Source organism: Alternaria infectoria (assembly GCF_024043175.1).
Source record: "Alternaria infectoria strain BMP 0036 chromosome Unknown scaffold_1, whole genome shotgun sequence".
Taxonomy (NCBI): Eukaryota; Fungi; Ascomycota; class Dothideomycetes; order Pleosporales; family Pleosporaceae; genus Alternaria; species Alternaria infectoria.
This window is the reverse complement of record NW_026250690.1, coordinates 4,142,879-4,155,052: the sequence shown is the minus strand read 5'-3', so window position 1 is coordinate 4,155,052 and position 12,174 is coordinate 4,142,879. Positions and strand designations below refer to the sequence as shown.

Below are 12,174 nucleotides of genomic sequence, written 5' to 3'. Positions count from 1 at the left end.
CGGTGCGGGCAAGTTGGCATCACCGAGCAGTGACGACTGGAGCTCCCCGCAACAGCTCAACAGCTCCACAGCTACCTCCAGATCCTCAACCCCGTCAACACGGTCGCGAAGAAACATGGCAGACGAAGAGAAGGAGAAGGCGGAGAAGATCGCAGCGGCGAAGAAACGCGTACGTCCTCCCTCTACATGTCTCATTACTTTCTGAAGGCTGCCATTGCTCAGATGCAGTTGGAAATGGTGTCTTCCGTAACCAAAGTTTGAAAGGCTCATCACAGCTAGAACGAAACTGACAAATACACATAGTATGAACAATTGAAGAAGCAGAAGGCGAAGAAGGCGGGTGGAGGAAAGAAGAAGGGAGACAAGACTGAGGAACCCGCCGAAGCAGAAGCCTCGACTGAAACCCCGACCGAAGCAACGTCTCCCGAAGAGAAGCCCGAACAGGTTGCGCCAGAACCCGTAGAAGCCACAAGCGTACCGGAGCCGCCAGCAGAGGACGATGACGAGCCCTCGGAGCTAGCTGTACCCAAGCCGTCGCACGGCCGCAAGCCCTCAGTCGCCGTTGATTCGCGACAGCGCTCTGAATCTTTCTACCGGTCCGGAGCCGCTGGTGGACCTCTGTCGCCTGGAGGAGGGGTTGCAAGCGAGGTTTACCGGGAACAAGCGCAGAAGATTGAGGAGCTCGAGAAGGAGAACAAGCGTTTGGCAAGCGAAGTCGAAGAGAATCAGACCAGATGGAAGAAGGGCGAGGAAGAATTGGAGGAGCTGCGAGAAGGCAGAGGAGATGTCGCGCTCGCGGTGGAGAAAGGCAAGGAGGCTGACAAGCTGGTATGTCTACATGAAATCAGAAGAATATGGCACAGGTCACTGACATACATTGTAGAAAGCCGAAGTCGAGTCGCTCAAGAGACAACTTGCGCAGGCGCAAACGCAGAGCAACAAGTCCATACGCCGTACGTCGACCGCATCGCCTAGCCAAAGCGCATCCATCGACGATCTGAACGCGCAGGTCGCTTCAAAGTCCGCGACTATCGAGTCCCTCGAGCTGGAGATATCGAACGTCAACAGACAGCTGTCAGAGCAAACGAACAAGAACAACGAGCTTCAGTCGAAGATCACAAGCCTGGAATCTGCAGTGCAAAGGGCGGAACAAGAAGCAAGCTCGACGAAGACTGAGCTACAAGATTTGAAAGCGAGCCTGGACAAGGCCGGTGACCAGGCAGAGAAGGATGGCTCGGATCGCGACTCTGCGCAGACACGCATTGCACAATTAGAGGCTGAGCTGGGCACGGCAAACCGCAAGGCTTCGGACTCAGTATCGCGCGCAGAGCTGCTTGAGAAGAAGATCGAAACCCTCACACAATTACACCGCGACAACGACTCACGAAACCAAACGCGTCTGCAAGAGCACAAGAAGATTGAGCGCGAAGCTACCGAGCTACGAACCCGCATAACAGGCCTCAGCAACGAGAACGCGCGCCTTCGAGAGGCCGAGCAGCGACGTCGCAAGGCAGATCTCGGCTCGATCGAAGACTCTAGTGTTCAGGAGCTCCTAGACGAAGAGCGCGACCGTCTCCTCGCTAAAGTGCGCGAGCTCGAGGAAGAGAACTTCGAGCTCCGCCGTGGCGTATGGCGCGACCGTCGCCGCGACATGCAGCCTCCCATCGACGACCAAGCCGACGCCTCACACCCCTACAACAGCTCCAATAGCTTCGACGACGTCGACCTATCCGGAGCGCCATCCCGTCAAGCCCTCCCCAACCGCACACACTCCTCCTTCCAGGACGTCATTCAGTCTGGCATCTCAGCCTTCACCGGTCAGAACCCTGCGCATCGACGAAGCGACGCAGCGAGCAAGCCGAAGCCGAGACAAGAGAGCCTGGGTAGTTTGGATGAGTTTGAGATCGATGAGGATGCGTTTAGGCAGGCGCAGGAAGAGGAGGGCAAGACGAGACTTGAGAGAGTCAGGGAGGTTAAACGGGGCTTGGTGCAGTATAAAGGGTGGAGACCGGACTTCGTTGATGTTAGGGTGGGGATGGGTGGTGTTTTTGAGATATAACCACCGGATCACAGACATGTGGTTACGGGGACTATGTATGATCAAGACTTCGGTCGGCTCTAAGAGAAATGCAGACATGAGTAACATGACTGGCGCTTTTGAAATGATGTATCAGGGATATGACGTGCGTTATCCTAAGACTCCGCAGCACCGAAAGACAGCACATGTTATTCGCTTTTGTCGATTTTGCTCATTTAGTCGTTCTCCCACAGACCGCGACCACCATGACAGTGGTTGCGGTACTTTTCCAGGCACATGCGGCTGAAGGGTAGCTTTTTGGATTGAGAAGCGAGGTGGTATAATGTCTAAGACTTGGAGGAATGGGTCTTTATATACAAGTTTGGAAACCCGAAACGGAGCTTACATGTGGGGCTTCGTTTTGTCTGAAAGAATCATGAACAGTTCTCGTGGACTTCTCGCGAAGCTGCTCACTCTCCATGAATCCTCTCTGGATTGTTTTGGTTACACAACAAAGGACGGAGCGGAAGACATACCTTTGCCGAGTATCGTTTTAGGTCCCGTTGGCCATGTGGAAGTCGATTGTCGTTTTGAAAACAGATAGTCCTCTTTTCTTACATGAAATCAATCCAGACTGACTTTAGTGACCATGCTGAAGCCCTGAAGTTGCTTTTTGACAACTCTTCTTCGCACTCATGATAACTGCGTGCTGCGAATTTTGTTGATTGGAAAGAGGGACGGTTGGAAGACGGTAGATGTGACGGCAGCCACAGTCCGCCGAGACATAACAATCCTCGGCGACTGTTTGGAGAATAAGCGGAAGGATGTGTTGATGAAGTGGGAAGAAAGAGTGTAAGCTGGAGAGGTTTATATACTCAGCAGCCGCCAAGCGAGCGCCATACTGATGGCGCTGCTGATATGTCCAGGTAGAGAGACCCAGAATTTCTTGACCAAAACATACCATGGATCTTTCTAACTTTTCGGACTACATTATTTTGACAGGTGAGCTATCCCGTCTGTTTCTCCGTCTCCATGGAAGGCATGTAGGTGTGTTTTGGAAGCAGGAGGAGACACATAGCGCTCGTAGTCGTTATTTTTTTTTCGTAAACATCACCAGACAATACTTTCGTTTTGGTGAACTGATAAGAGGGAGTGATGTCTAGAACTGAAGTAGTACGAGGCCGAGGCGATTTATATATGTGGGAGAGACAGTACAGCAGGAAGACATCACCCACTTCTGAGGTGTTTTGGTAAGCGAGGACATATTGCCAATCTGCACAAGCTTTCTCTTATTCCTGAAGAAACTGATGCAAGTTTCTGTTCTCTCCGCGACCTGGCTCATGCATAAAGGCTCATGCATAACGACTCTGTTTTGGCAGATATTTGATGGAATGAGAATTTTGGAGACAGGAGAAACTTCCACATGTAGATCTTCTGGAAAGTTTTGTTTTCCCAGCAACATGACAAAGAGGTTCGGCGGTTTTGGAGTAGCGATTGAGAGCAGAAACCCCCATCTCCAAGATGTATTCGCGAGGATATCGATGCCCCTTTATATGATTATGGCTGCTCCACTAATCGATGCAAGTATATGCTTCGTATTGGTCGGCGTTGTGGCCCTCCAGCACTGCATGCTGTGGGTATGGGCAAAGCCTCCTTGTCCTGTTGCTTCCATCTGAAGGCTCCGTAGCCAGAACGTACTCAGGAGCTACGCCATCCTCTACCCATGGAATGAGAGCTTCGAGAGAGTGGTACTTTCCAGGAACCTGAGGATAACTAGCAGCGGGGCCGCAGTGACCACCACCCGGGACCATGAACAAGCGCCAGAAATCATTAAGTTGTGCCTCGCCGTAGATGGCTTTCGCTTCGTTGTGCTGATCGATAGGCCAAGTAGGCGCGTTAAAAGGGTCAGCCCAGCCTATCCGCGTAAGTCTGATTTCGTGCTTGTGTAAATCTGGTGGACGACAAACCTTGCGATGCGACAAGTTTTCCACCTCGAGCTCTGAATGCATCGAGTCTTGGGGATATTGCCGTGATTAAAGGACCTGCAACCTTGTCCACAGTCTTGACATCGTTCTGGAAGTCGAAAGTAGTGTAATCGTAGCTCAAGTTCTTGAAGACAAGGTTCTGCAATATAGGTACTGTATACGCGGTGTAGAGAGTTTCTTCCAGCAGAAGCCATTCGGATTCCGATCCCTTTGCAAACCCGGGGTATACATCGGCCCCAGGTCCAGCGTAGAACGCCTCAAAAGTGGCAAGCTGCGTCTGATTCAGACATGTCGTTCTGTTATTCTCAACTTGAGTTTGCCCGGACCGGCACAGTAGTGATGTGATTTCGAAGTCGCACTTGCTTGGATCGTCGATCACTCCGTCTTTCACGCCATCAATGTCATCACACTTCTCCAGTGCTGCATCCCTTGCAAACGTGAGTACGTCCTGGGCTAGAAATGCACCAGTCTTCTGTGCGTGAAGGCCGTTCCACAAAAACGAAAGGATGAGGTGGGAGTACCAGTTGCCGGCACTTCCTGCAACAATACCATCGAAGATCTCGGGATGGTACTGGGCCAGTGCGTATCCTTGAGCACCACCTGTAGAACAGCCTGAGAAGTAAGACTTCCTTGGCGGGTTTCGGAAGAAAGTCGCTGTGATGGCTTTTGCTGGTACAGTGAACATCGCGATCGAATCCCGGATCCACGCTGCGGTCTGGGCATATGAGTGAAGGAACGGAACATAGCTTCCTGGCTCGGAAACGCCGTTCTCGGAAACCAAATGTCCAGAGTCACACCTTGAGGCCTATGAGTTAGCTCAACATGACAGGATACAGAGGGGACAAAAACAGACCCTCCAACAGCGAAGCCAGAGTTGAGATTCGTGGCCATTGCCTGGTAATCTATCGCGCCTGCAAGTCCGCCATTGCCTTCATGATGATGTCAGCAACCACGAGACACAAGCACTGGCCTGAATGATTCAATACGTACCGACAGATAAATAGCGCCCGTTGTAAGTCTCGTTTTCGGGTAGCCAGACTTCAAAATTTAGTGTGTTATTTGGACCATATGGCATGAGTCCAACAACACGGCAGAAGGAAGCTGTGTTTGTCTCCGTGATATTTTGAGCAGCCACAGCTGATATTTCTGCTATTCCACCAATGTTTACACGACTGGAGCTGACGACGTAGTCCACACTGTGTCGTAACGAAGTACAACTGTCATGGTCCACAGGGCTAGAAAGTGCTGCCGCTAATAACGCGGCAAACGTGAGCTGTGTGTAAGCAAAGTGCAGCATGGCAGAGACTTCAGGATCGTAAGAAGGAGTGAAGTGCTTGTTCGTGATAATATGCGAAGTATTTGTACTTTATGGCGCATGGCTCTCGGGCCGATCGTAACTTCCGTAGAATGTCAATACGCACAAGCGTCGGTGACGATCACCGAAAGTTTTCTCAACGAGTCAGTAGTTAACTGCAATGAATTTGCAAAATCTACCGAGCAAGGGTCTGGTCATTGTGGACGGCCCACGATGCGGAGTGGTTTGCGGGGTGCATCGGGCGGGCTGACCGACGTGGAGAAAAGACAATCGGCGGCGGGCGACCGAGCCCGAGTAAGAGCTAGACTGGATTGGGTACATGTCTGATGCTCGACTGGTAGCTTCCGGTACAACAGAGACCCGACTTCTGCCTGCAGAATGCTGTTGATTCTTATTTTGGACAGCCAAGGTGCCACAACTAAATTCTGCATACAATGATTGTATACTGCGACAAGCATGTCCCGATAATTGGGAACTAAAGAAGCGTGATCAGATAAAAGAGCAGTGCTTATATACCCGTAGCACTAGAGAGTATCTCGAAATTGCTACGAAGGCCGCGCGCCTCTCGCTCGCATCGCCGGTAGACCTCCAGAGTTTGGAGATACCAAAGTTTTCCATTGTACCGCCTTTTCCATGAGAGCATGGTGATTGTGTTTTTGGAAAGTGTTCGAGAGGAAGAAGAGAAGGTCTCTTTTCATCGAGTGCGTTCCTCGTCGCTTAGAGACATGCGAGCCTTTCTTGTATCTTTGAGTCTTTCTGAACATACGGTGATTCTATGAGGAGGCAGCGACTAATGCCTGTGTTGGACTTATATTTTTGCCATGAAGTAGCACATACGGTGTGCTTTGGAGAAGGTAATGGAATGGGAATTTGTTGGGATCAGTCCAGATTTTGTAGATATAGGACGCTTTGGATGCTGCGCCGCAGTACTGATGTACTTAGGTAACGATATCGTAGCAGTAAGGATTCAGACACATAGAGATGAAAGGAAGAGGGCAAAGCCATCCGATGGGCGCCCGTAGCTCTTTTTCCGACGACATATGGACATCGTCCATGACTTTTGGTGTGATGGCTAAACACGCTTTAGTATGAAAAGAGAAAGTGCAGAGCAACCGGTAGATTTATTCGTCGAACAGCACAAAGACACAGGCTGAGAGCGTCGCTTTTTGTATTCTATGGACTGCTTTTCCCCAAGTTCACATATGATGAATATTTGATGTTTTTGAACACGCTCGATTGAAAGAGCAGAAGAAGAGAACAACCAGAGACATCATGTTAAATGATGTAAGTTTTGGAGACATAGGCACTTTCTCCAGTCGTTTCGGTAAAGTCAGACAAAGGCGTACTGAGGAAGGAAGAAGAGCGGGCAGCAGAGAGGTATTTGTATGCTCCAGCCCGGCCCACGGTTATTCAGCGATTATCGCCTACTTTAGTTAATCGGATAGAAACTCCGTATCTCAGCGACAAAACTCGCTATCGGCTCGACGGTTAATTCTTTTGATTAAGATCGGGGCAGAAAAGGACAAGCTTGGCAGGTGTTCGACCGTAGAATTTTGAGAGCAAGACCTGAGCAGACATATCTGGTGGAGGGTTTATTTTGTGTAGCTTTAAGACGGCTACTTTATTAGAGTAAAGACCGCGGAATCTTTCTTACACACATAAAATTTTAATGGCTGTTTTTTGTAAAGGAACGCTTTGAGTGTGTTGAAACTCGAGAGGAAGTAAAGAGGAAAGAGTCGCGCAAGGAAGTGCATTATATACCTATACTGACGGGCACAGTAATAAGTTATATCCTGCCTTTTAGAACATACATGACGCCTTAATCTCTTTTTGTGCTATAAGGATAGAAAGCAGCTTGATTGCTTTCGCAATGTTGAGCGACGAAAGGGCTGGATGCTATGTAGCAAACTACAGCCTTTGATACGACATGGATTAGACTGTGCATTATTTCTGTATGTAGGGCTCATGCTGGAATCACTGTTATATCGGCGTGGACTTTTGGTCAAATTATGGAATGTTATCAAAATATTTTTGGAGGAAAGAGATCTCGAGAAACATGAGTTTTTCCTCTGCTGTTTTGAGACAAAGTGCAATGCCGTGTGTGTAAAGAAGAACAGGGGAAGGGCGTTGAGAGGACGTATATATATGTAATCTTGGAAGTGCCGCTCTCCACTCACATGAGACCCCTTCATAGACTTTTAGGCCCTTATTATCTCAAAAAGGCAGAACGACTACACAGGGTGTCTTGGGTGCGTTTTTGAACTATTTCTCTAGCTATAAGTCGTCGATGTAGGCTTTTTAGTGTTTCGCAAAGCCACCGCCGACTCTAGACATACGCAGTGGCTTTCTCGTTTTGATTGCGTTCCCAGACAGATACTCGCAGCATGTCTGCGTATTTTCGAGTTTCCTGCACCATATCTTGGCAAACATCCACTTTTGGAAGTCGCAAGCCAGATGTTTGGAGAAAGAAAGAAGAGAAAGGAAGCATGAGAACTATCCTGGTGTATTTATAGCAAGCGCATGGCGCGAAGGTGTGTGTTCTTTCTTTCTGCGCCTGCGCAACATCAGGCATCAGTGTTGTCCTTTTCTTTGGACATTCGCATCGCCGCAAGTACTCGCAGGAGCGACATGGTATGGATGACATGAATTCTAGAAACGATCTTTCCATCGAACAGCGCCATGGTAATTTTAGTGATGGGTTTGCCTCAGAACAGAGCAAACATAGGTGCTCGATCTGAAGTTTTTGGAAGAGCTCAATGCGCTTTTGGTTCCGAGGTGTAAAGCGAAGAGAGGGCGTAAGACATCGATAGAGGAGAAGACTCCCGGTGCTTCCCATGCATAGTCCCAGATTATCTTTCAAGTGTTCAGGAACGTTGAAGCTTTGGTAGAGTCGGAACGGAAGTCGTCCACATATAGGCAATCGATAGTTGTTTTCGCGCTCGCCATAGTATGTCCAATCTTGACTTTTCAGTTTTGGGCAAAGCAGAAGAAAGACTCAGCGACATCAATCTGCCGTCATATAGTTTTGAACACTGTAGGAACCGTGTTTTCGAGAAGCTGAGAGTGTAGTGTCTCAGAGGATCGCGCGACAACATGAACGATGCATTGACCTTTTTTGAGTCGAAAGCCGCGCCAAACGCCATCGGTATCCTCTGTTGTGGATTTTGTTCTGAAATAATGTAGAAGTAGGTTATGACAGGAAAGAAGAGAAGAACGAAGACGACCAATTTATATGCAAATGCGAATCCGTCAAGCCATGATTTTGATGGACCGCTGTCTTTGGTGGAGGGTGAGAATGTGATGCAGACCGAATACGGGAAGCGATGTTAAGACTGTACAGCTAAATGGTAGGGAAATGAACTCGCGCATGCATGTTGCGCTCTGATATACTGGGTGTGTTTGTCGTGATAAAAGTCTGACTAGACTGCGCATGGTAGCATAGGTATGAGTTAGTCGGACGAAGAAGCGAAAGAGAGAGACTCAGGGTCAGGACGATACAGCTGTAACTTCCTTCTACTGTCGTATGTACGACGGAGCAGTCATCACTCGTTGTTCGAAGCACGTCGTCATCTAAGCTCTCCAAGCTCTTCTACACCTCCCGCCCACACCACCTCCACACCACTAGTCCCCAAAGAAACGCGATAAAGTCCCGAAGATCTTCGCAAGCCCTCCAGATCGCAAGGTGGGAGAGCAACTCGGTACGTGATGCGAGCGGCCAGTTCCGCACCCAGCGCCATGCCGTCATACCATCACCTGCCGTCCCGACAGCGATCAATCAGGCCTAGCCTTCACACCCCAGATCGAAACCCTATCTCTCGCCCGAACATCGGTATACACATTCTCGCATGCATGCCAGATACCGGTCGTGTGAAACTGGAAAAGGGCTGCGCAAAAAAGGACTTGGTGTTGCGTCAGCAGGCTGCGTAACATTATGCAGGTCATACAACAGCATGCAGGAGCTGCGAACGGTATCCCGTAACCGGATTGCCTGTTGCCGTGAAGAGTCCTTTCTTGACTTGCCACACGATGCAAGTATAGGTTGTAGCAAAAATACCTCGGAGTAAGTATCCGCGTCGTAACGAATTCCCGTTCGCAATAGGAGGCGCGGAGCTGGACGCCGTGACGTTACATAGCCACCGTGATCGATCCACTTAGTAGGTTCGCGGATGGCTAGTAGCCTGTTCATCTGCCGCTGTTGAGCCGTGGGCTTCTTTTCCTGGTATAGATGGGTGGATCTTGTGTGGAGAACTCTGGGGCGCGGAGGCAAAGGGTTTTTCCCGGCGGCGTGGGATGTTGGGATGCGGGATGAGAAAATAGGCATCGCCGTGAAGGAATCCTCATTCACGTGAGGCTGAACTTGTTTCTGGAAGAAGATGAGGCGACCGCAAATAGCCGAAAGGATGCGTAAAGTTAAACGGTGCTTACGCAACTTAATGGGAGAATAAAGCCAAAAGACGGACTCAACAGGTAAGAGGACGTGTCAAGCCACAGGGTCGGGAATGACAGCTAGGATAGACCCTAGATCTCGAGTCGCATTTACCTGGGATAGCTTGCGACGAACCGCTGAGCTTCGCTTCATCTGCATGCTGCAGCAGGTTTGCATTCGAAAGAACAGCCACCCTTACTCCCGAGTGTGGACAAACGCCTCGAAATCGTAATAGTATACTCCTACGGCCTCAACACATCATGTTGAAGATGTCGCGGAGCCGGGTGAGCGAAAGACCGAAAGCTTACCATAATCGGAGGTGTCACAGGAACAACAACTCGGGGACTTAAGAGGTAGTATCGGCTACCGCGGAAGACGTCTAGTTCGACCTATCGGGAGATGGCAATGAAAGCCAAGCGGTAGGTGATAATCGACTACGGTGCAAAGTACCGCAGCTCCTGCAGGATCGTGTCGCTGTGCGCATGACGTCGGGTCTGACTCTTTGACAACTCAATCGAAAGGGTTGAGCGTCAAGTAGTCGCTCGCGCTTAGGGTCACAGGTACAGAGCTCTAGGTGGCGAAGCAGCAGTGCATCCTAGGATGCGGCGAGGTACGTACCAAGCGTGCACGTGAACTGCAGACTAGAATCCTAGCGTCGCTTCAAATCGTGTGTCAAGCCCCACCTGGTCTAGCTTCTCCTGGAGCTATACAGTGGGTAGACTGCTGGGCGTCAGCAATGCTGCGTTATATTTGGGCGCTCAACGTCGAGGCTCAAACGACTGCAGTATGTAATATGGGGTGATCTTTCGACTGCGTTAAGCGAACTAGAACAAGAGAGGCATTGCGCCTAAGGCAAAATACGTAGTGCCGTTACCTTGCGTGCAATTGAGTGGAACACCATGCTTTTGCGTTGCGTGCACGCTGATCTGTTGTGGGCTTGTGTTTGTGATGCTTCCAGACTCAGCTTTCGCACCTGTTACTCCGAACAGCTCCCAGTGCGGATGGCAACGGAAAACGGCTCATACGTGCCTTATGCAGGTGTGTGATAGGTGGAGCTGCAGGGCGCAACACCGCTGGCGGTTCGCAGTCGTCGAGATGAAGTACGAGGGGCAATTGTCTGGGGAGTGCGCCGGGATAACCTTATCGGGTTAGGCGTGCGTCATCGGCTCGAGCGGGCTTGAAGCGAACGGGAAGAAGCATACGCTCGTCATTAGATATCTGCATGGTCGGTCGGCATCGTGTTCGCGACCGTGCTGTAGACTCGTCCCGATGGTTGCACAAAGGAAGCACGTCATGCTGCACGAGCAGTCCGACGTGTCGTCGCTACGCGGCCGCGAGAATGCTGCTCGGTGGTAAGACGTGCATTGGCAGATGCGAACATGGCAAATTTGGTCCCTACACAAGCTATCGCGCGGTGGTTATTTGCTCTCCTCGCACCAATCGCGACGAATTGTATAAATCCCAAAGTTTCATGCCATGGCCAAGCCACCTGGGATTGTCGGCAGAAGTGACAGGAGAGCCATGCAAATTATTTCGCCGGGGAATTTATCGATCATCGATACTTGCGTTTGGCGAGCAATCTGGTGAGATGTCAGAAAGTATAGACAAGGACCGGGATGCAGATCGAGTGGTATGTGCGTTGACAACTGCATTTGCATAGACGATCTTAAGTGGCTCAGCGAACATTTACAGCCACGATCAGCAGTAGGAAGTCGAAAGCTGCTCCTGCTCGTTCGGTACATCTTCTACAGTGCTTCGATTGACGTAGATGGCTTTGGTGTCGCTGAAGGATTGCTCCGTGGCTCCACCATGTGGCCGTTCGATTGTAGATCTGCCACGAGCTTACGGTGGTCGTGCACCAGCAGCCGATCTTCATTGCCACAAAGCGCAACGTCACTGGCTAGGGTCTCTTGCAATACTTCAACTGCGAGATAGCAGCATGGTCATAGCCGAAGTTTGAATTTGGCAATGCAGACCCGACTGGCGAAGCAGCATGATGCTTAAGCCGAAGCGAGCGTAGCGGGAGGCCGAAAAGACGATAGTAGCCTGACGATGCCGTCATGCGCGGTGGATGCTCCAGTACGCGTAGGAGGGCGACGCGACAGACCGAGAACGTCAGGGTCCTGGGCTGCCGAAGGTCAGGTGCAGTAGTATACCCACCGCGGCCTGCGGAATGGAACAGGGCGTGAGAGATTTTTGTCGTCGCTGCCATCGGCTCATTCCACATCCGCTGCTACGATGGGGCAACTGTGGTTCGCGACGTTGCAGTACCGGTTCTCGCAGCAAGCGCATGTACTCAACAGACGGCCAAAGACGACGGGATCAACGCTGCGAGGCGGTGATAGGTGGGCGGGTCGAGCAGCAGCGACAAGGGCTAGGACGACGGCGATGGGAACTTTGCAGGCCGTGGTCATGCGGCGCTATGTGGCAT

General features: G+C 50.6%; 1 protein-coding gene across 1 annotated transcript; it reads left to right on the top strand.

Moving 5' to 3' along the window:
• Window positions 1-115: 115 nt before the first annotated feature.
• J4E92_001374 (uncharacterized protein) lies at window positions 116-2,059 on the top strand (the record flags this gene model as incomplete). The annotated part of the gene is made up of 3 exons (XM_051492786.1): window positions 116-169; window positions 304-828; window positions 884-2,059. The coding sequence occupies 3 exons, from the start codon at window positions 116-118 to the stop codon at window positions 2,057-2,059; spliced, it is 1,755 nt and encodes a 584-aa protein (XP_051358298.1).
• Between the last annotated feature and the right edge of the window lie 10,115 nt (window positions 2,060-12,174).